This window comes from Saccostrea echinata, unplaced genomic scaffold, assembly GCF_033153115.1.
Source record: "Saccostrea echinata isolate AGI-Se365-2 ecotype Australia unplaced genomic scaffold, CSIRO_AGI_Sech_v1 ptg000030l, whole genome shotgun sequence".
NCBI lineage: Eukaryota > Metazoa > Mollusca > Bivalvia > Ostreida > Ostreidae > Saccostrea > Saccostrea echinata.
The window spans coordinates 15,064,129-15,088,699 of NW_026889779.1; the positions used below are offsets into that span (position 1 = coordinate 15,064,129).

The window sequence follows — 24,571 nt, forward strand, 5'->3', positions numbered from 1 at the left end:
TATTTTTGAATTCAGAGAAAATTCGAACTAATAATAAAACCACTCGTTTCTAGACTATGTTTGAAAAGACGACCTATGATCAGATACATAAAAACTGATTTTTATGTCTCTGCTATGATTTATAAGGATATTATGACTTTAAGGTTCAGTAGTCTAGACGTCAATACATATTGATATTCGTATAATATGTGAAAAATGCAAAATACATTACAGAGACAGAATCAATTTGTTTTTTAAGCATTATTTAACCATGTTAACAGTTTAACAAGGAGCTCTTTAGAAATATTTATTTAGCTAGTTTAAATACTGACACTGTCACTACCAAATTGAACAACATTTAATCACATCAATAATTTGCATTTCCATTTTGTAAAATTTTGGACATAACAATAGCAGCATATGTTATTTTTTAGCCTGTGTTTTCAAGGCCTATTTCCTGTCTTCCTAATTCTTTTATCTCACTGAGGTAATTTCTATTGCTATTTTATGATTAACAATCATGTATAATTCAATAAGTAAATTATTCATGATGATGATGATTGACAGAATGGATGTGTTTGATAACCATTCTCCCTCTGTATTTTGTAGATTCATCATGAAAAATTCCCCAGTTAAGACATGAAAAACGACTGAAACTTATTCCTGGTTTCAAAAGGTGGTATGATTGCATAATGACTGCCATTAAGCACACTCTAAACAGGGATGTATTTTTGCCAAATGATGAGCGCCTCATTGGGTTTGTGCATGTTACCAAAGTTGGGCGGAAGAAGAAAACAAGTTTTTTGTGTGCTGCTTGTAAGTTGAGATACAAAATTTGGTCAGGAGTTAAATTGTATTTTAAAATGTTGAATAATTATTTTTTAACATGTTCATTTACATGATATAAATGCTAAAGTATGCATTAAAACTTAAAAGTCAGTTTTAAAGTACTATTTAAATGAGAACTTTAATTAAAATACCAGTGAGTACAGAGACTCCAGTGCAGGCTCGGGTATACCAGGTCAAAAAGGCTGACAAAACAGAGGCATACAAAAAGAAAGTCACATGGCTGCTCAGAGAATTGAAAGTGGTGGATGGAAAGAGTTCCAGCAAGGTAAGAATTATAGTTAGAATAATCTAACTGTGTCTCGGGACGAGCCCTCACCACAGTTAAACCAGGTCTGTAGGACAATATCATCTTAACGATGGAATGTTCTATCTAAGTAGGCACATACATGTACAATGGATATTTGATATAGATGTAGTATACATATACTCTTAAAAAATTTGCCCCATAATGCATTTGTCAGTGTATCAGAGCTAATATGATACAAGTAATAGTTTTCCTATAAACAAACCTCAAGTTCTGGACTGAAAATCCAGAACAATTAAATCCAGAATAAACTTTGAAAGGTTTAATTAAAAAAATCTGTTAGTTCTGTGAAGAATTCATATATTAGAAATGAATGACATATCAGGAATTCTCAGTCTTAAAATTAAGGTCTAGTAGTTAGAGCATGCTCAAACATACTGTAGATTTCAAAACTGAGTTGATCATGCATGAATAAAGTTATATGCAGTATCAGCAAATTTCATATCATTCACAACTCTTACGCTGGTTATAAAATGTATTTCACATTTTTTTAAATTAAGTTCATATGAGTATTGAATGTTTAAACAAAGCTTGTGTGCATTCAAAAAAGCATCATGGTAATATAAAGCAGTGTACTGTGAAATCACTAATTTTGGGGATTTAACTTTTGTTGTTTTCAAGGTATGAAGAGTCCCACGAATTCATGTCCACCACAAAATGTAATTGCTCACAAATGTTACTACTCAACAATTCTTCATCCACAAAATCATATTCCCACAAACCATTTTTCTCTCAAACCACGAAAATTTGACCCCACAAGAATATGTGATTTTACAGTATAGTTGTCATTTTTGTGTAATAACTCCTTCCCCTTTTTTCCCCATCTCAACACCCCCTATTTCTAAGATGAGTCATCACAAAAATGTCATTGAACAAACTTATCTTGCAACTCTAGACTGAATCTGGTATTATTTGATAGTATGACATTGATAGCATATTGTGAAAGGGAGATAAATCTTTGATAGATAACATCTGTCTGTGTTATGGTTTTTATAATTATTTATTTATTTATTTATTTTTTTGTAAACTATTAAATTTTCTCAACTGTTATTTAGACTAAAGAATTGGCTGTTGTCATAATTTTTACCTTTGTTTAATGGCGAATAAACATGAAGATAATTATTTATGGGATTAAAATATCAAATACTTACTCTGAAAAAAGTTTCTTTTTTGTCTAATCTTAGAAGTACAAACTTTAATTTAGGAAATAAAATCAATGCTTTGTGCTGTGTCAACTTGCAAGGTCCAGAAAAGGCTTTTTTGTGAACAGGGTTTTTAAACTTTCTGAAGATATAGTTTGAAAGATGTTTCAATTTATTTTTTTTTCTGATTTCAGGAAACAGCAGAGTTTGACCTTCATTTTGAGAAAGTATATAAGTGGGTTGCAAGCAGTGTCAATGATAAAGAGACTTTCATAGCTTGTCTCTGGAAGGTACTCTAAAAGTGGAAAACATTGTAGTGGTTTTAATTTAAATATGTTCGCCATCAAAAAAAATTCTGTGAACATGAAGCCACCATGAAAACTGTCAATAAATCAATGTAGCATTCATATATCTATACACTTTAAAATACTGTTTTACTGTTTGGTAATTATTATATTGTAACTCATTGAAAATTGAGATTCTCTGTATTATTCTCTGCTGAAATACACATGAAACACAGAAGTATTTTTCTTTTCATAAAGCAGTGTATTTTTTCCAGCTAAGTCAAAGGTACCTGATTCAGAAGCCAGATTTCCTGAATGTACCGCGGCATTTACTGGAAGGTAAGTTGTATTCACACTAATCTACTTTAAAAAAAATGATGAAACATGTATATCACAGTAACATATCAAGTAATCATTTTTTATCATAAATCTCCATATTGCTGTTATAATTTTTTTTGGACAAGAAATGAAAGTAAATGTTTCATCATCAAAGCCTTGTTATATTTATTTTCTAAATATCCCATATCACACTGTAGAGGTGAGCAGGCCTACTGGGGCCATACAGACCACTCAGCAGGAAGATGACATTGTTACTATGGAAGATGATTACCAGGCCTTGACCCCTAAAGAAGAGTCTGACCTTGATCAGCTGATGTCAGAGTGTAAAATCGCCATCAGTAATGCTGAACTTTTTGCAGAACAGCTCTCCAAGCAGCTGTCAGTTCTAGATGGGGTGTGTTTGTATTTATTTGAAGCTTCCTATATGTGAAATAAAGTAAAGCTATTAAAAGTAATTCACAGATGCTCATACTTATCAGTATATAATACTTTTGCCAGTACATGCAGTGTATGAAATTCCAAATAGCAGTTCAATATTTAGCATTTTCAAATAAGAAGAAACTTATTGTTGTTATTTAACATTTAATGTTTTGGGGTTCTTTTTCCTATGCATGGCCACAATATTGGAATCAGAGTTATACTATTTTTATTATATCTCTCAGTCTTTTGTATCTGAATGCAGTATTAAACCTTGATCAAAACTCTCTCCCCCACAAGGACTTCACATTAAACTTGTATGCTCCACTTCTTTGTAATTGCAGCCATACCATATAAGCAGAATTTTTAGCAACGATTCAATTTTGGCATTATTAGGGAGGGTTTTGAGAAAGCTAAAATTGAATATTTGCTTACAATTTATTCCTTATAGGTTGTTATAACTATCTTTCTTGATATTATGAAATCGGTAAAATTACTTCTTGCTAAAAATATATACCAATCTTTGGGGATAAATCGCTAAATTTGCATCTCGCTATAAATTCCACTTATACAATACTTACTTATCAGAGGTCAACATAAACTTTACTTCGATGGAGTTTGCACCTGCAATCAAAATGTTTTTTTTCCTACAGTTGGACATGTATGTTCATGTTAGAGTAATGTGGAATTAATGTGTAACATATTTTGTACATTTCAGGCCAATATCCACTCTATAATGGGTTCTGAAGACCAGGTACTAAACCTAATGAGACTTTTGGATGATGGCATTCAGTCTGCAGAAAAAATTGAAGATAAACTGGAATTTTATGACAGTATTTTACAGGCAGGTGGAACAGAATTATTCTTGGATTATGATTTTTTTTATAGTGAAGTTCCCCACCAAGGTATTTTTGACTTGTCAATGGATACCTAGGTAGTAGCTACTGTACCCAATCATCATACTTATGCATGAGAAAGAGTTTTAAAGAGATATTATATGGTGTTGTTTTGAAATATTATTTTGTATTGTTTCTAAAAAGCTGAAATATTAAATGAAACTACTCTTTTATAATTACTGGAATTGAAAAGTTTATGAAAGTAATCTTTAAAAAAAATTCATTTCCCAGGATTTCCAAGTAAACTTGCTTAGTTAATGGTTAATATTTATAGAATGTAAAAGATCAGATGGAAGTGATGAAGGAGAAGGATGCTCTGATTAAAACCAGAAACAAAAACCACCAGCAGCTACTGGAGGAATTAGACAGTTTAGTGGTGAGTAAATCAAGAATTAGACAGTTTAGTGGTGAGTAAATCAAGAATTAGACAGTTTAGTGGTGAGTAAATCAAGAATTAGACAGTTTAGTGGTGAGTAAATCAAGAATTAGACAGTTTAGTGGTGAGTAAATCAAGAAATAGGCAGTCTAGCTTGTGATGCCTAAAGCAGAGATTAGACGCTTTAGTGGTTAGTAAATCAAGAAATAGACAGTCTAGCTAATGGTATGTAAAACAGGAATCAGACAGTTAGTGGTGGGTAAAAGCAAGCATTAAGCAGTTTGGCAGTGGGTATAGTACACATTAGTTCATTGGTTGGTAAAGCATGAATTAGACAGTTTGGCAGTGGGTAAAGCAGGGATTAGACAGCTTAGTTGTGGGTTAAGTAGGAATTAGACAGTTAAGTGATGGGAAAAGCAGGAATAAGACAGCTTAGTTGTGGGTTAAATAGGAATTAGACAGTTAGTGGTGGTAAAGCAGGAATTAGACAGCTTAGTTGTGGGTTAAGTAGGAATTAGACAGTTCAGTGGTGGGTAAAACAGGAATTAGACAGTTTAGTGTTGGGTAAAGTAGGAATTAGACAGTTAGTGGTGGGTAAAGCAGGAATAAGACAGCTTAGTTGTGGGTTAAGTAGGAATTAGACAGTTCAGTGGTGGGTAAAACAGGAATAAGATAGTTTAGTGTTGGGTAAAGTAGGAATTAGACAGTTAGTGGTGGGTAAAGCAGGAATTAGACAGTTTAGTGGTGTGGTGGTAAAACAGGAATTAGACAGCTAAGTTGTTGGTTAAGTAGGAATTAGACAGTTCAGTGGTGGGTAAAAGAGAATTAGACAGTTTAGTGGCGAGTGAAGCAGGAATTAGACAGTTTAGTAGTAGGTAAAGTAGGAGTTTAGTGGTAGATAGAGGGTGAATTAGACAGTTTAGTGGTGAGTAAAGCAGGAATTAGACAGTTTATTGGTGGGTAAAGCAGGAATTAGACAGTTTAGTGGTTGATAAGATAAGAACTTGACAGTTCAGTGGTGGGTAAAGCAAGAACTGAATAGTTGAGCTGTGGGTAAAACAAAAATCATACAATGTAGTGATGGGTAAGAGAAAAGTCATGTCATCAGATTTCTAACCCTTAAATTTTTTTTTTGCCAAAAATTAAGTGAATGTACATCTTTGTTGATAGAAACAACTGGATTTAGACACAAAATACTTAAAAGCCTTGCAGGATGGAGACCTGAATACACCTGGTGGTATCTACGAGTGTACCACTGCAGCCCACACCTTACAGAGATGTCTTAATGTAGACATCCATCCAGGTATCAAACTTTTGATTTTTTCCAGTTTCCTGATATTTTAGTGTAAATCTGTTTTGTCTATTTACTTATAGATTATGTACTGTTGCTATTTTTAGCATTGAATCAAATGGCTGCACTGGAGGAACAGCAAAGAAAATTCTCAAAATTTTCAGATAAATTTGGCAAGAGATTGGCTCATCACCTTAACAACTTGTTCATACATCAGGTATTTTTTCCTCCCAACTATCCAATTTAAATAAAAAAGGGGAGAATATTTGTTAGATAAGTTAATGAATGTAAAATATTTTTGAAATGATTCAAAAATGTATATAAAGATAGCAGTATAAAGATGCATCAGATACTAGAATTCCTAATTTTTATTTTAAATCAATTTCAGAGAATGAAATACTGTTATTTCATAAACTACAGATCATTCAGGTTTACAGTATAAAATAATTTTCTGAAATTCCAGGGCAATGAACATGGAGAGACCCTCAGTCGTCAGGCCCCGGACTTTAAGCTTCCTCAGCACAACTCCGCTCACCGAGACCTCACTCCGTATGCTGACCTCATGCTGTGGCTGAAAAACTCCGATTTCGATAGCTTTACACAGCTCTCTAAGGTATTACACGTACCCTATCTATGGTGAATGCTATATGTTGATTGTATTATATTTAAGTAGTATTTGCTCTTTGAAACAACACTAGTTTCCATTTACTATTTTACATGCATAGGGTACTAGTGTACTGTGGAATTTGAATCTTTTCAGCCCAGATCATTTACTATAAATATGCTTATTAAAATTCTGTGTTTTTAATGATATTGCAGGTTTACACTCAGAGTTTGAGTAAGCTGTATAATAAAGAGATACAAGACTTTCTGGAAATGGCCAAGCAGAAATTAGGAAGCAAACCAGATAAAAACAGATTAGGTATAATACAATTGACTGACTCAACACATTATTTAATATTAATAGATCTTCTTACATACTGTAAACCACTTTTTATTTGTGAGAACTTTATTTTTGCATAATTACATGAGACTATCTTCTCTCAAAAATTTCATTCTGGCATATGTTTGTATTCTGAAAGATTATATATAACAGTTAACATAATTCATAAAAATGTTGTCTAGCTTATAAATACCAAATAACTAGCCCACGAAAATAAGGTGTTGCAGAAATCTGGTGCTTTACAGTAATCAGGTGTACTTGAAAATTTTTATATAAATGTCACCTATTTAATGTTTATGACATGTCTTCTCCTCAATAACTCTTGGTCTGTCATGCTATCAGAGTTCAATCTTTTTTTTAAACATGGTTGAACTGTATTGATGTCATTTGACCAATGAAGAATAGATTCTCAAAGTTGGCAAGTCTTGACAATCTGAATTTTTGATGCCTTTAAAGGGGCATAGACACATGCAGATTTGAAGTTAAAATTTTCTCAAATTTTCTGTATTATATCATGACTTATATGTTGCTATAGCATTTCATACAGAAATATAATAAAAAACTTATTTTATCTGGAAATTATTGAAACTACAAATTTCAGGACATGTTTGATTGACACATCCTTGCACTTTCACAAAGTAAACTTTTTCCTTAATACTTAAGAAAAGTAGAAATTTTGTTGTGTATTAATGAAAAAAATTAAAGATATAATTAAAGAAAATTCAGAGTAGAGATGTGGGAAAGCAAAACCAACTCACCAGTATTGTCAGTCCTGCTCAGTGATATGTGCAGAGTTTAACATTTTGTCCCATTTAAAGTTCGCCCAGTCACAGTTCTGTTTAAGAAATTATACTGTCTTCTTTGAATTTGCCCTGTCTTAAATTCGCCCACTTGTGTCTAGGGCTAAAGGGGCGAAAATAAAACGGAGGCAAAAATTTCCCTAAATAAAGTAAGCATTACAATTTCCAGGTGTTGGTTTGACCAGCCAAGCAAGAGCCCTCTCTGGTTCATCCTCCAGTCTGAACCGGAAAATGTCTGGTTCAGTACAAAGTCTCAATTCTGACAGTACCTCAATGCATGGATCCAGTCATGACTTAGCTATGAGACATTTATTTGACCAGGTAAAAGCATGATTCATTAAGTGCGATTGTCAGTTCATTTAATTTACCGGATTAGTCATAGTTATCATTTTCACTATGTCCTTAAAAATAAATTCATTAGATGTATTTTTTAAATGATTTTCTTGTCTAGGTCATTGATAAAATCCTCAGTGAACTGGAACCAGTTTGTCTATCAGAACAGGATTTTTGTGTGCGATTCTTCCATCTTGCTGGGGACATGCCTGCCACAAAAGAACCCAAGCAGGTAACATTTGAACAATGAAAACCTTGCAAGGGATGATTTAAAAAAAAATGCATGTAATTAAAAATTTATGAATGTCCATTGTAAACACTTAATTGTGCGAGTTCATTAATTTCTAAAAAAAAGATTTTCAAGGATACCCAGTTTCAACAGTCAGAGGCTCAACTGTTATGTCTCTTATTATACATTCAGTCACATGATACTGTAGGCAATTTTCAGTTGTCTAGTTGGAAAAAAAAAATAAATAGCAAATCAATGTAGCCTATGGACAATAAAATTAATATTTGGATTTTTTTTAATCAGAATCAATTAGCCGCTGTAAGTGAGAAATGTCATCTTGTTCAATTATCAGGAAGAAGAATCGGAGGATATTTGGAAACCTATTCAGCCTGCGGCACCACCAGTGGAGTAAGTTAAACACCAATAAGGAACCAAAAACAAACAAACAAAAAGTGTTTCTTATTTATTAATATTGAATTTCTCATCTATTTTACAAAATACAAGTATTTTCTACCTCAGAGTTTTGCAATATCATTTAATCAAGTGAAATTCTAAAAATTTGTGTGTTGCTACATATATTTCAATCATACACTGATGTAAGATTAATAACATTACACAGTATTCTGTTTCTGACAAGTTTCTACAGCACATGACTATTTTAGGGAGTTCTATGAGGAAAATTTAGGTGGTGGCCTTAAGATACAGAGGCGCCGCGCCAAATCCAAGCTGTAAGTGGGGTCCGCCCTGCCCTACCCTGCCTGCCTTTATGCTTGATATCCACCACATGTCACATATGTATTTATTTGCCTTGCCTTGTATTGAGTTATTTGATGCTGATGATATTTAAAATTTTGATGTTGCAATGGATTTGGATTTGCAGGAACGATTTGTCTCAACAACTTGCTGTTAAAGAGTGCATTATTTTTAAACCTGGAAAGAAAAACATTCATCAGGTTGAACATTGAAAGATCAAATGCATGTTCATACTGATATGAAATAGAATGTATCAGTGTTGAGACAAGGTCATGTGATCATATCTACATATATGTTGTTGCCATGGGGATTTGAAATATCTGTTGTTGATTGATTGGATGCAGACTTGTTTGTTATGTTTGTGATTTCCCAGTCAGAGGTACTGAGAGGGTTAGAGGTTAAGTTTATTAATATTATATTAAGTTTCAGGTTTTTGCCAAGTACAGTCTGATTGCACAACTTTATGAGAGTATGACCTACATATATTATTGTGATTTGGGTTATTTTCATTATGTACACATAAAATGAATGCTCAGTGGTTGTTAGTCTGTACATAATTTTCTATGATATTGTTGTGAGTATGTCTTTTTTACTAAGTTGCACTCTTTTGTCTTGTAAGAGGTAGAATGTTATTGTTCCATATGAGATATGCAGTTATGGCAAGTTTCATATACTATGATATTATATATTTTGCTTTTGTTATCGGACATGCAACTTATAATTTTTAAAATCTATCTGTGTATTCAGATATAGGTAATAGGGAAAAAATTGACCACAGAGAAAAATAAACTAATGGTTACAATTCAGATTTAAAAGGTTAAATCTATTAATAGTCAAGTTCACTGTTTTTAAAGCCAGTACCAATGAAAAGTATAGTAGACTGAAATAGTGGTTTAGATGATGTGCATTGTCCAAGCATGCAACACCTGGTGGCCCAAAATCAAACAACTTGAATTTTCTGTCAGAGTGAAAAAAGAAATGTATCATACATTATATTGCTGCACATGCAGACACTTTTTTAATCCTTTCATTCTCATTGGAAATTCAGGAGGGTATAGTTTTTGGTTTGTCTATCTGTCAGTCTGTTTGTCATTTAATCAGCAAAAACTTTTAACCTTGCACATTTCTTTTGAACAGTTGTTGCTAGGGCTTTCATATTTCAAAGGTGTATTCCTTGTGACAAGATCTTTCTTTGAGTATCAACATTTTTACCTTACAACCTTGACCTTGGAGATTTACATACTTTTGAAAAAACTTTGACCAAACCTTAACCTTGGCTATAACTTCTGAATGGTTCATGCTAGACTCTCATATTTCACATATGTATTCTTGTGACAAGATCTTTCTTTGGGTACCATGATTTTAGATATCATGACCTTGACCTCAGAGTTTGACCTACTTTTGAAAAATTAATCCTTGGGTATAATTTCTTAACTAATGGTGCTTTTCCACATCTGTATTTCATGTGAAAAGAACTTTTTTGGGTGCCTGCATTGTTTACTTTAAGACCTTTACCTTGGTGTTTGACCTTTTTTTGAAAAAAAAAACTTTTACCTTGGCCATAATTTGTGAACAGTTGGTGCTAGGGCTTTTATATTTCATCTGTGTATTCCTTTTGACAAGAAATTTCTTTGGGTGCCATTATTTTTTACCTCATAACCTTGACCTTTGAGTTTGACCTACTTTTGAAAAACTTTCTCCTTTTCTATGAGCTGCCATAGAGGGGCATCAGTGTTTCACATTCTCTTCTTTTAGATATAGACACATTTATAATTATAGAACCACAATTTTTTCCCCTCATTCCCACAAGTCAATAAGTATCCAGAATAATCCGATTCAAAGTATCCCTACACTCTCCCTCAGTCAAAAGTAGTGTCAGCTAGGTACATTTACAATAAACATGATTGCATGGTGTACATCAAAGATTTAACACTTGATATAACCATTGATCCTGCCATGAATTTTCTTTACATCTTAAAAAAATAAGAAAAGAGATTATTTCTAAGATGAATTTTCATTCTGTTTGAAATATTTTTAGTTACCATCTAGATTTCAGATTCCGATAGAATTTTGCGTATTTGTATGGAAATTGCACACCAAATGTTAACAATTGTCTTCTTAAAAATTCTAGTCTTTACACTGCTTCTTTATCTACCACAGTGAAATAAAATGATCTTATTTTTAGCTCACCTGAGCTTAAAGCTCAAGTGAGCTTTTCTGATTGCATTTTGTCTGTAGTCCATCTGTCTGTCTGTCATCTGTAAATTTTTCTCATTTTCGACTTCTTCTCCAGAACCACTCTGGACCAATTTCAACCAAACTTGCCACAAAGCATCCTTGGGTGAAGGGGATTCAAGTTTGTTCAAATGAAGGGCCACACCCTTTTTAAGGGGCGATAATTCAGAAATAGTGAAAATTTAGTGGTATCTTTTAAAAATCATCTTCTCAAGAACCACTGGGCCAGAGTTGAAAGTTATAGAAAATCTTTTTTACATAGTATAAATTCAAGTTTGTTCAAATGATGACCCCCTGGAGTAGGGTGCCTTGTGTTTTTCCTGGTCTCCCTCAAAAAGGACATGGTTCTGTAAGCCCTATTATTGATATGGATTTCACATTTTTCCTAGCAAATGTGCTCAGGTGAGCGATGTAGCCCATGGGCCTCTTGTTGACAAAGGTAGGTTAGTTGATGAATTGATAGTGTATTCTCTCCTCAATGAAAAAAAACCCCACACATGCACACAAATTAACTTGTAAGATAATATGTTAACAAGTGTTTATTGTATATACCCAATTGCAAAAATATACAATGATATATCGAAGCAAGTGACATTACAGTGAATATTAGGCTGAAACAAAACATTAACCTTTTATTGAAAATTCACCTATTGTAAGTCAACTGTTGCAAAAATTTTCAAAGACAAATTTAATAGTATGCATTTTATTTATTGCAGAACCAATTTATAAACAAATTATGTTTGCGGCAAACCTCATTTCATTTTGATGAACACTGTTTATAGTGTGTTTTTATTGTATTCAAAATAGAGTTGATCCCCTACCCCCATATATCTATCAAAATTACAGAAAAATATGTAATTATCTATTAAATAAACTGTTTAGGAAACTGTATGCACACATTTTTAAAGCATTATATATATGTAAACCTTTTTAAATGATAGAAATTTTGGGTTTTTGCATTGTAAGAAAGTACAGAAACGACCAATGTATTGCTATTGGACAGAAAAGAGAAAGAAAATATATTGAAAGCATGTGATATTGTTTGTGAACATTGCATGACATCTGATTGCACTGCAGACGACACAATAATTTTTTTTGCTTTCTGTGTGAATAAAAAATTAGTTTTAAGCATAAAAACCTTGAAAATGCAAAAAATATTTCAACTGAGTATGTAAAGTCATATAATTATAAATGGTATATAAGTAACATTTATGGAACTAATTGTTTGTATGTCCGTGATTGACAGGAGACACATGAATGAGGAAGTCAGAAGGATGATGGGAGAATTGTTTCCAAATCTGGAATCAGAGCTAGAGGCTTTTGTGTCTTATGCAGATAGACTGGATGGGTTGTAAGTACAGAAAATCTAAGTCACTTGGACCATATCTTGCTATTAATTTTCACTGTTGTTATACATCCACTGACCTCTGTGATACTCAGGTGATCACTAAGGTCCACATGTTTCAAGTTTTTTTCCAGGGTTAAAATTTTTACTTTTATGCTAGATTACTAAAACAATGAAATATATCTGAAAGAGAGAGAAGAAGAAAAAAAAAAACAAAAAATCTTGAATGTATGAGTTTGAAGGTTAATAATATGAAATTTTCTTTGCAAAACTTACCATAAATTCAAATTGTAAGTGTGAAGAAAATGCTAACTGTGAATATTTACAGGGGGGTTGTTGTTGTTGTTGTTAGATGTGCTATGTGGTGCATGTTTACCCATTTATATCAATACTATCATCATAAAGTAAAGGGTTATGTTAGGTAGTGAGCCATTAAGCCCTGTGAATATTTTCAAATCATTGTTTAAGGAATATACGTAATACTGTAAAACTGTGTGTAAAGTCTCTGGTTTTATTTCTATCTTTAGTAACTCTGGTTTTATTTCTATCTTTAGTAACTCTATGTACATGTTGGTAAGAATGAGTCAGCATGTAAATAAATCCCAGGATGCCGGCTCCTTCCTCAGTGTAATGTACGCCAGCTGCCTCGTCAAGATCAAAAGAAACTTCGACAAGTTCATTGTATGTACACAGAAAGAATGCATACCTAGATAATGTGTAAAGACATCATAATGATAAGGAACTGACATTTCAATAATACATTTTTAAAATTTTTTTCTTGGAAGGTGGGATGGGGTGTTTTTGTTGAAAATTAATGCAAGTTAGTTGTAATTTCAGTCAAACCAGATAAAGACCATTCAAGACTTTAAAGTTTCCAAAAAGAGCCGATGTGGAATTATAGCATTTGTCCACAACTTTGAGGTAGAGTCAAAATTTACTCTGAAGGCAAACGGTGCCTTAGAAATATAAACTATTTAGATTTATAGATAAAAATATCAATGATCTGAATCATATTCATGTCTTGTATTTATTCTTTTAAACAGCAGTGAGCATATTAAATACAGAAATAATGATAAAAAAAAATGTCATGAGTTTTGCAATTTAATTTATGTCTGCTATATTCATTTTTTTCTGTTGACAGGAATTTGCAAACCAAGCTGAGAATATTTTTAAGAATTCAGACAGACACACCCATTTGGATAAGTCCTATAAAACATTGGTAGCTGTCATCTATGAACAAATAGCCAGAGTGGCCAATGAGAGTCAGAAAACACCAAAGGAGGTTGTTATGATGGGTAAGAATGACTTCTGATTAAAAACATGAATTCATTTTGTTAGACTCAAAATATTTCTTTGTTATATGTACCAGTAGAAGAAAATTGAGTATAAATACATTTTTATTTACATTTTCTCTTTATTTTTCAGAGAATTTCCATCATATGTATTGTGAGTAATATATTTTTCAGTCTTTTTTTCTCAATTATTTTAAACTGGTTAAGCACAGAGAAGTTACCTTTCTGAGTATGTGTGATTATGTATGAACAAAGAAATCAAGTATTTCTAAACAAGCATTTAATTTGGGGGGTGTGGGGGTGTGGATGAGTAATTGATGCTTTTAGAAGTACATGATTTTTAAATACTTTGTTCAAAAATATTGGAAGGAGCCAAAAGTCTGATTGTATAATCCTTTGCCACATACATGTAGAACAAATCGTCAATTTGTAATATATGTAGTCTGACTTACCTTTAAACAATTTTTTCTATTTAAATCTATACTAAAAAAAATCTAGATCTAAAATGTCCAATGGTACATGTATTGACTGAGCAATCCAAAAATATGAATTTGGACTGGTCAGTGATATGACATTTTTTACATCACACCTAATTGTATTCATTTAATGCCTTATTTATTTGTAGCCACACTTTCCAGTCTAAAGATCCCATGTCTGGAGTCTGATAGAAAAGAGGCTAAACAGATCTATCAAGACAACTTGAATAGTTACACTTTAAATCTTCTGGGTAGACCCCTAGAAAAACTACATGTAAGCTCAAATTCATATTGTATTTTTAGGTCACCTGAGTCACTCAGGTGATCTATTGCTATCTGTTTTCATCCTTCGTGCTGCGGGTGTGCTGGTGTGCATCAAGTGTAAACTTTTCACATTTTCGACTTCTTTTCAAGAACCACTGGGCCAATTTCCTCCAAACTTGCCACAAACTATCCTTTGGTAAAGATGATTCAAGTTTGTTCAAATGAAGGGCCCCACCTTCTTCCAAGGGGAGATAATTAAGAATTAGTGAAAAATTAAAGGTATCTTTTAAAATTCTTCTTCTCAAGAACCACTAGACCAGGTAAGATGAAACTTAAATGGAAACATCATCAGGTAGTGTAGACTCAAATTTGTTAAAATCATGACACCCCCCCCCCCTCCCCCCCCCCACACACACACACAGGGGTAGGGCGGGGCCACAATGGACGATCAAAGTTTTACATAGAAATATATACCGTATAGGAAAAATCTTTTAAAATCTTTTTCTTAGGAACAGCAAAGCCATGATTGGTCATTTATATGGGAGCATCCTCAGGTAGTGTAGATTCAAGTTTGTTCAAATCCTGACCCCCCAAGGTAGGGCGGGGCCACAACGGAGGGTCAAAGTCTTACATAGGAAAATTTCTTCTCGAGAACTGCAAAGCCTTGATTAGTCATTTTGATATGATCGAAATTTTACATAGAAATACATAGAAAAAATCTGTAAAAATTTTCTTCTCCAGAACCACTGGGCCAAGAAAAATGAAACTTATCTGGAAACATCCTCAGGTAGTGTAGATTCATGTTTGTTTAAATCATGACCCCCAGGGGTAGGGCAGGGCCACAATGTATGATCAAAGTTTTTACATTGGAATACATTGGAAAAATCTTCTTCTCCAGAACCACTGGGCCAAGAAAGATGAAATGTGGAAACATCTTCAGGTAGTGTAGATTCAAGTTTGTTAAAACCATGATCCCCAAGGGTAGGGAGGGCCACAATGGACAATGAAAGTTTTACATTGGAATGTGTAGGAAAAATCTTGAAAAATTTTCTTTTCTCAAGAACAGCAAAGCCATGATTGGTTATATTTACATGGAAGCATCCTCAGAAAGTATAGATTCAAGTTTGTTCAAATCATGACTCTGGACTCTGGGGATAGGGTGGGGCCACAATGGATGATCACAGATTTACAAAAGCTCCTTCTATCAGTTTATTTTATACTCCATGGATCTTCTATGGATTGTTGTTTTATACTCAGATGACCGTTAAGGCCCTTGGGCCTCTTGTTAAGAAATGGAGAGGATCAATATTTAATGTTTTATAATTAGATGTGGAATTTATTTCACAAGTGGGTCAGGATTTCTTTTTTATTTTTACAAGTGCGAATCATGAATGGAAATAATAAAAAATCCTACCTCATGACTGAAATAAATTCCATATTCAACAACAATATATTGAATTTGCTGTTTGTTACATTTTCTTTGATTTTCCCTTTAATGCCTCTGTCTTTATGTAACACACTAAACACAGTGTCATTGGATGTGATGTCATAGTTCAGCGGTTGAAAAGTCATTGCTTAGCCATTGCTAGTTCACCTGAGCTGAAGGCTCAGGTGAGCTTTTCTGATCAAAGAGTGTCCTGCATACATCTGTCTGTCTGTTGTGTGTCATGTTGTCTTTAAACTTTTCACATTTTCAACTTCTTCACCAGAACCACTGGGCCAACCAAACTTGCCACAAAGCATTCTTGGGTAAAGAGGATTTATATTTGATCAGAGGAAGTGCCAAGGGCCTCTTTCCAGGACAGATAATTTAGAATTTGTGAAAATTCTGTGTTTTTTTTAAAAATTTTTCTCAAGAACCACTGAGCCAGAAAAGATGCAACTTACGTGAGAGCTTCATTTTATACTGTATGTTCAAATTTGCTCATATCATAACCCCCAGGGGTAAGGCAGGGCTTCATCAGGAGGTCAAAGTTTTACATAGGAATGTATAGAAAAATATCTTTAAAATATCTTTTTCTCAAGAACAGCTAAGCCATTTTTAGTCATATTAATATAGATATGTCTTCAGGTAGTGTAGATTCAGATTTGTTCAAATCATGATCCCCAGGGATAGGGCACAGCCATAACAAGGATCAAATTTAACATAGGACTGTATTGGAAAAAAATCATCTTCTCAAGAACAGCTGAGCCATTATTATTCATATTAATACAGGAGTATCCTCAGTAGGGGTGAAACAATACACCTCCTTCACGGTTCGATACGTATTGTATAATTTTGTCTCGGTTCAGTTAATTTTGATACGATACATTTTGATAGAAGGAAACAAATTCTACGTTGTTTTATGCTTTCTTTTTCTAAATCTAGTCACATATTTTATGAATTTTATTTGCAAATTGACTAGAAGAAATTGATTAAAATTATTTGACTGTCAAAAATTATTTTACAAGCTATCAGTCATCAAAAATTTACGTTTTCTGTACTTATTTATACTAAGTAACGTATTATACCTTATGCCAAACCCGACTGAATAACGATCCCGACCGAAAAATGAACCGAACCGAAAATTAGAGATTTTGCACCGTGTATCAAACCGAGAAAAAATACCGCGGTGCATCGATACTGCGGTGAACCGTTTCACTCCTAATCCTCAGAATGTGTAGATTAAAGTTTGTTTAAATCATGACACTGGAGGGTAGTGCAGGCCACAACAAGAGATCAAAGTTTTACCTAGGAATGTATAGGAAAAATCTTTAAAAAATTGTCTTCTCAAGAACAGCTCAGCCATTATCATTCATATTAAAACAGGAGCATCCTCAGGTTGTGAAGATTCAAGCTTGTTCAAATCATGACCCGGGAAGGGGGAGGGGGGAGCAGGGCAACAACAGGGGATCAAAGTTTTACATAGGAATTTATAGGAAAAATCTTTAAAAAATCTTCTTCTTAAGAAAGGCAAAGCCATGATTAGTCATATTCATGTAGAAGCATCTTCAGGTAGTGTAGACTCAAGTTTGTTCTTAATCATGACCCCTTGGGTAGAGTGGGGCCACAACATAAGAATATGTCGTAAAAAGAATCTGCCGATGAAGAACAGAAGGGCTATAGTTACTCTGGAGAGCATTGTGGCCCATGGGCTTCATACGAGATTGAAAACAGTGTAAACAAGGATTTCAAAAACATCTCTGGAGAAACTTTAGCAGTTTTAGTCTCTGTCAGGGTAGTTAATTACTCTCTCTACCTTATAACGGGCTAGTGAGTATTTTTTACAGCACCCTTTGTGAAGGGCAGGAAAATACTGAGTATTGCTGCACTTCTGATATTCTTTCACACTGTGACAAAATATAACTTTGATATTTTCACACTCTGACAAAATATCACCTTTATTCCATAAAATTTTTTCAGTATTTCACTGTAGAAAATGTAATAAAAATAAATACTAAACAGCAAGAATTCTTTTTTCACACACTATGAACTCCTTGTTGTTAGTTTATATCACATACATGTACCAGTCTTTGTTTGGTCTGTGATCAGATTCAGGAATACATGCATGTATGTACCTGCTTGCAGGTGTTTTTTGAGGGAGTACAGAACCGGGTCGCTACAGGTGTGAAGCCAGAGGAGGTGGGATTTCAGTTGGCGTTTAGTAAACAGGAATTGAGAAAGGTTATCAAAGAGTACCCAGTCAAAGAGGTACAGTGAATGTGTTCAACACTTTGTATTGATGATGTGGAGTTAAATTAATGTGAAAAAATTTATGCCAGTTGCTCTTTCACACCTTGATTTACTGTTTTGATAAGAGAGATAACTTTTAATCCCTTAATAACTATTCCTTCAAAATTTGTCAAGTTAGAAAGTTGATTTTAAATTTTACTCAGCAGATTATGATGAGGCCAACAATAAAAAATAATTTGTTTGATGTACTCTGACTGTGACTAGGGGAAGGAAAACCCCAACAGAAAACCACCGGCCCTCCGGGTCCAGGGGGTTTTGCGCAGGGTTAGCAACCCGCCATGTAAAAAGGCAATTGCTACAGAAATGCATACAAGATTTAATCAAGACTTCTCAAATTCTGGAAGAGAAGGTTCTCCAAAAGGAAGACGAAGGACGCCATGTGGTGAAAACCAGAGACAGAAGGAAACTACAAGGCCGAAAACCCTTCTCGGACCCAGAAATATCAATATAGGAACTTGGAACGTAAGAACCATGTACGAAGCAGGGAAAACAGCGCAAATTGCAGCAGAGATGAGAAATTACAATCTGACACTGCTCGGCATAAGTGAGACAAGATGGATTCAATCAGGACAGTGCAGACTTACTACAGGTGAATTACTCCTCTATTCTGGACATGGAGAAGAAAATTCATCGCACTCTCAAGGAGTGGCACTCATGCTATCCAAAACAGCAAGGGAAGCATTAATAGGCTGGGAAGCACATGGACCAAGGATTATAAGGGCATCTTTTAAAACAAAACATAAACGGATTAGCACAAACATTATCCAGTGCTATGCCACAACAAATGATGCAGAGGAAGAAGCAAAAGATGAGTTCTACAACAGACTTCAAAGTGTTATTGACACCTGTAGAGAAAGAGATGTTACCATCATGATGGGAGACCTTAACGCAAAAATTGGAAATGATAACACCGGATATGGCGAGATAATGGGACAACATGGACTGGGACAAATGAATGAAAATGGTGAAAGATTAGCAAACTTTTGTGCATTTAACAAACTAGTTATTGGTGGCACTTTATTCCAGCACAAAAGAATACACAAAGCCACCTGGGTATCACCAGACCAATTAACTGAAAACCAGATAGATCATATATGCATCAATAAAAAGTTTAGAAGATCTTTGCAGGATACCAGGGTCAAACGAGCACTAGATGTAGCCTTAGATCACCATCTATTGACAGGCAGCATCAAACTGAAGCTCAGAAAAATGAGAACAGAAGGAAACTCTCAGAGAATCAGATATAACACCAGGTTTCTCCAAGATACCCAAATCTTACAGGAGTATAAGATTGCGGTTAAAAACAAATACCAAGCCCTTCAGGAAATAGGGGAAGTAACAACAGTTGAAGACCATTGGAAAGGGATAAAAGAGACCATCACAACAAGCTGCCATGAAATACTTGGAGTGAAAAAGTACCATCATAAAGAGTGGATCACAAATGACACACTTAGGAAAGTACAGGAGAGGAAGGCTAAGAAGGCTGAGGTCAATTCAAGCAGAACAAGAGCTGAAAAAGCAAAAGCACAAAAAGAGTATGCAGAGGCCAACAAGAGAACTAAACAAAGTATTAAAGCTGACAAAAGAAGGTACATGGAGGAACTAGCAACGGAAGCAGAACAAGCTGCAAAAGCAGGAAACATGAAAGACTTGTATGACATCACCAAGAAACTAGCTGGGAAGCGAAGTAAACAAGAAAGGCCAGTGAAAGACAAGGCAAGGAAGCAACTAGAAGGGGAAGAAGAACAAAGAAGGAGATGGAAAGAGCATTTTGAAGAATTGTTGAATAGGCCAGTTCCACCCAACCCTCCTAATATTACACCAGCAGATGAGGACCTAGACATAGACTGGGGACCACCTACTAAGGAGGAAATAAATATAGCTTTAAAACAGATGAGGAATGGGAAGTCAGCAGGGCCTGATAATATCCCGGCCGAGGCACTTAAAGCTGATTTTGACAACTCAGCCGACATACTTCACCCACTTTTTCAAAAAATATGGGAAGTAGAAACAATCCCAGAAGAATGGAAAGAAGGATACCTCATCAAGCTTCCAAAAAAAGGAGACCTCAGCGATTGAGCCAACTATAGGGGAATAACACTGTTAGATGTTCCAGGGAAGGTGTTTAATAGGATCATACTGAACAGAATGAAAGAAGAAGTGGATGATAAGCTACGTGACCAACAAGCTGGATTTCGTAAAAATAGATCTTGTACGGACCAGATAGCAACGTTGCGCATTATCATCGAACAATGTGCTGAATGGAACTCCTCCCTCTATGTAGGCTTCATAGATTACGAGAAAGCCTTTGACAGTGTTGACAGGGAGAAAATATGGAAACTTCTGCGACATTATGGAGTTTCTTGTAAACTGGTAAATATCATCCGCAACTCTTATGAACACCTGACATGCAGGGTCATACATGGAGGACAACTGACGGAACCATTCGAAGTAAAAACAGGAGTTCGTCAGGGATGTCTACTGTCTCCCTTTCTATTTCTTCTTGCAATAGACTGGATAATGAAATCATCCACGGGCAATAGGAGAAATGGAATACAGTGGACACCATGGTCACAGTTAGACGACCTAGACTTTGCGGATGATTTGGCACTCCTATCACATACCCGGGCACAAATGCAGGAGAAAATTACAACTGTGGCAGAAACATCAGCATGGATAGGACTCAACATCAATATTGCAAAAACAAAGATCCTAAGAGCAAACACACCATCACATGCTTCATTAAATATAGAAGGAAAGAAAATAGAGGAAGTAGAACATTTCACCTACCTTGGCAGTAAAGTGGACCAACAAGGAGGAACGGAAACAGACATCAAAGCAAGAATAGGAAAAGCCAGAGTAGCATTCCTGCAACTTGGAAACATCTGGAAGACCAAGGGAATTACAACACGCACCAAAGTTAGGCTTTTTAACAGCAATGTTAAGGCAGTGCTTCTATATGGTTCTGAGACATGGAGGATGACTGTTACCACAACAAACAGGATCCAGACATTTGTCAACTCTTGTCTGAGACGATCCTCCAGATCAGATGGCCCGACAAAATCAGCAACATCAATTTGTGGCAAAGAACAAACCAAGCCCCTATAGAAGAGGAAGTAATGCAGAGAAGGTGGAGGTGGATAGGGCATACTCTACGCAAGCCCAACAATAACATCACAAGGCAAGCCCTATCCTGGAACCCCCAAGGAAAACGTAGGAGAGGTAGGCCAAAGAACACCTGGAGGAGAGATCTAGAGGCAGACATTAAAAGAATGGGCAAGAACTGGAAGGAGGTTGAAAGCACTGCTCAGGATAGAGGGGCCTGGAGGAATCTTGTCTGCGGCCTATGCCCCAAAAGGGGTAGCAGGCATAAGTAACTCTGACTGACTCATCAAAATCGACCCTACCAGATCAATTTTTTTAGTACTTTAAATTCTATATATATTTTTTTATTTCAAGGAAAATACAGAGATTGTCATTATCAATTTTAGCTTTACTGGTCAGAGACCAGAAGAGCTTATGAGATAGCAAGGTGTTTGTTGTCTGTCCATCTGTCTGTCCGTCTTCAAACAACTTTTCAAAATGCTACTCCTCTTACAGTTTTGGTCTGATTTCAGTAAAACTTTGCACACAAGTAGACTACACTAAGATACATAATTCTCTCTGTCTGTTTTTGATTTCTATGAACATTGTTGCTATGGTTACTAAAAATAGAAATTTCTGTGAAATACTTTTCAAAATGCTACTTCTCCTACAGTTTTGGTTTGATTTCAATATGATTTGGCACACAAGTAGACTAAACCAAGGATCATTATTCTATTTATTACTGTTGAAAAGCTCCAAGTGCTACTTTTTCCTTCCTTTGTTATAAGTACAAATAGTAGATGTACAGTCTCGTCAGAGACTTCTGGTTAACTTTAAAGGTTTATCATTTCTCAAAGAAGAATTTTAGATTAAAAGTTTTTACATGAGCAAGTATTAAATCAGTGTAGCTGTCCCATGTATACATTGTAATAAAAACATCAATAAACTGTAAGTCTGTGCTTTTATTGATGAATATAAATGTGTTCTAAGATAATTTAAAAAAAAAAACTACCTATGCACCTTCAGCAATGTGAGTTGGAGTACATCAAAAAATATATATATATATATATATTGATGGTCTGCAAGTGTTCAATTTTTAATTTTAATCAAGATTTCTTTTGGAAAATCATTAAATTAATTAAATTAATTGGATGAACAGAGGGGTGAGAAACCTTAAGCAAGCTGTCAGTAAAGAGGACAGCAAGTTGAAAACAGAGAGAGAGAGAGAGATTTTTATGGAAACCTTTTTATGAAATTTTCTTTCAGGTGAAGAAAGGTTTGGATGGAATCTATAAGAAAACACATAAGGACCTATGTGAAGAAGAAAATTTGCTACAGGTAGTGTGGTTCTCCATGCAGGATGAATTCATCAAACAAATCAAACATTATGAAGATCTGATTAATCAATGTTACCCAGACTCTGGGATCACACTGGAATTCAAGGTGGATGATGTGTTATCTTTCTTCTCAGAAATTGCCCAGAGTCGTTGATTGGTTGTTACTGGATTCTTAAGCATGATCAACAAATGTGACCGCATGGACATTCAATGTAGAAAGTGTTCTGTTTGTATGTGTTTTATGAAGGCAAAATGCATACTTAAATTTAATTGTTTTGTTTAATTCTCCATATTTCAAGATATTAAGAAAAAAAATTGTTTGACTTTATTTCTGCATGAAGATTTTAAGGTGAAAGAGTTGAATTTTATTTTGAGATATTTTAAAAGTTAAACTTTCTGAGTTGGCAGTGAAATGTCACCTTTACCATAATATTGGTAGTAACAGTCATTAAGCCTTACAAATCACCTCCAAATACTGTGAGATATTGATTATCTCCATGCAGGGTAATGTTTTAAACATTTCAGAGTGGAAAAATCAGAGTTTAAGTTAAAGAGTTAGATACTTGAGTAATTATATTAACTGATTGTTTTGCTTTAAGGTAAGGCCCTTAAAACTCTTTCAGAAAGATTTTCATTCCCTCTAGGAATGAAGTTTGGAAGGAGTGGTGTTACTGGGTTAATAATGTCTGTCTGACTGGACATAAATTTTATCTTGCAATTATACTTCAAACTATAAATATATTTTTTTTCAAACTTTGTAGAAATAACACATGGTACATGTATTTGAACATGTGCACCTGGTATTTACAAATTAAACTAGGAACCGAGTTTGCCTTTGATCAGAAGCTATTCCTATTAATTTTGAAATCAAAAGGTCAAAGGTCAAGGTCTATTCTAGGCTATTTAAAGTGTGCCCTTTCTTCAGTTGCCCCTCAAGGGCTATTTCATTGAAACAGTTATTTTTTATGGTAATCAAAAGCTTTGATTGAATTATGCTTAAGTTAAAAACATTTTACATTTAATTTCATCATGTAAAGTTTGTAGTTAAAAAACGTTGTACATTTAATTTCATCATGTAGAGTTTGTACATTTATTTCTTGTAAGTGCAATATTCAGTTACTGAAATGTATTTAAAGAATATGCTTAATTTATTAAATAATAATCTCTAATTCATTTTCAACTGTTTTTTTTATGCCCCTGTTATCAGAGATTTGGGAACATATATTTTTTGGTCTGTTTATCAGCAAAAACTTAAACCATGGCCATAAGTTTGAAGGGTTATTGCTAGGGCTTTCATATTTCACAGGTGTATTCTACAGAAGCGTATTAGTGCCACTTGAACGCTTTTTTATTTTTCATTTTCCACACTTTAATATGTAAATTCTACACTTTAATATGTAAATTTTACACTTTAATCTGTAAATTTTACACTTTAAAGTGTAAATTTAACACATTAATCTGTAAAATTTACACTTTAATCTGTATAATTTACACTTTAATATGTAAATTTTACACATTAATCTGCAAAATTTACACTTTAATCTGTAAAATTTACACAATGTGTAAAAATTTACACTTTAATCTGTAAATTTTACACTTTAATCTGTAAATTTTACACTTTAGTCTGTAGAATTTACACTTGAAAGTGTTACGTTCTAAAATCACTGTAATTTTAACTGTTATATTTTACATCATGATTCTAGACCCATAAACTTGCAATAGCAGTCTGAACTGCAAATGAGAAGACAAAAATATTTGAGATATGTATTTTTTACTGTTCGTCGCTCTATATTATAGTACTAAAGAAATATACTGGATTGAAGGCAGATTCCTGATATTTTGCTGGGGACAATTACGAGGCCAATGAGCA

At 34.2% G+C, this 24,571-nt stretch overlaps 1 protein-coding gene across 2 annotated transcripts; it reads left to right on the plus strand.

Annotated features, from left to right (window-relative positions):
* Positions 1-671: 671 nt before the first annotated feature.
* Positions 672-22,909, plus strand: LOC133197373 (exocyst complex component 1-like). Of its 2 annotated transcripts, XM_061333370.1 has the most exons (23): positions 672-795; positions 963-1,093; positions 2,469-2,564; positions 2,834-2,897; positions 3,095-3,291; positions 4,033-4,158; positions 4,485-4,586; positions 5,757-5,889; positions 5,985-6,094; positions 6,341-6,490; positions 6,697-6,799; positions 7,790-7,941; positions 8,072-8,185; positions 8,535-8,590; positions 8,845-8,910; positions 12,417-12,521; positions 13,070-13,196; positions 13,353-13,436; positions 13,657-13,810; positions 13,941-13,961; positions 14,433-14,557; positions 18,116-18,238; positions 22,631-22,909. In XM_061333370.1, the coding sequence occupies exons 1-23, from the start codon at positions 672-674 to the stop codon at positions 22,853-22,855; spliced, it is 2,688 nt and encodes an 895-aa protein (XP_061189354.1). In that variant the 3' UTR covers positions 22,856-22,909. The 2 variants fall into 2 exon arrangements, with proteins under 2 accessions (XP_061189354.1, XP_061189355.1); XM_061333371.1 differs by lacking the exon at positions 8,845-8,910.
* Positions 22,910-24,571: the final 1,662 nt, after the last annotated feature.

Bases quoted from the DNA above. Each gene is read 5' to 3' on its own strand.
- LOC133197373 (XM_061333370.1), top strand. From the start codon at position 672: ATGACTGCCATTAAGCACACTCTAAACAGGGATGTATTTTTGCCAAAT. The intron at 4,159-4,484 runs GCAGGTGGAACA...TAATATTTATAG, and splicing joins TTTATGACAGTATTTTACAG to AATGTAAAAGATCAGATGGA. The intron at 4,587-5,756 runs GTGAGTAAATCA...CTTTGTTGATAG, and splicing joins AGGAATTAGACAGTTTAGTG to AAACAACTGGATTTAGACAC.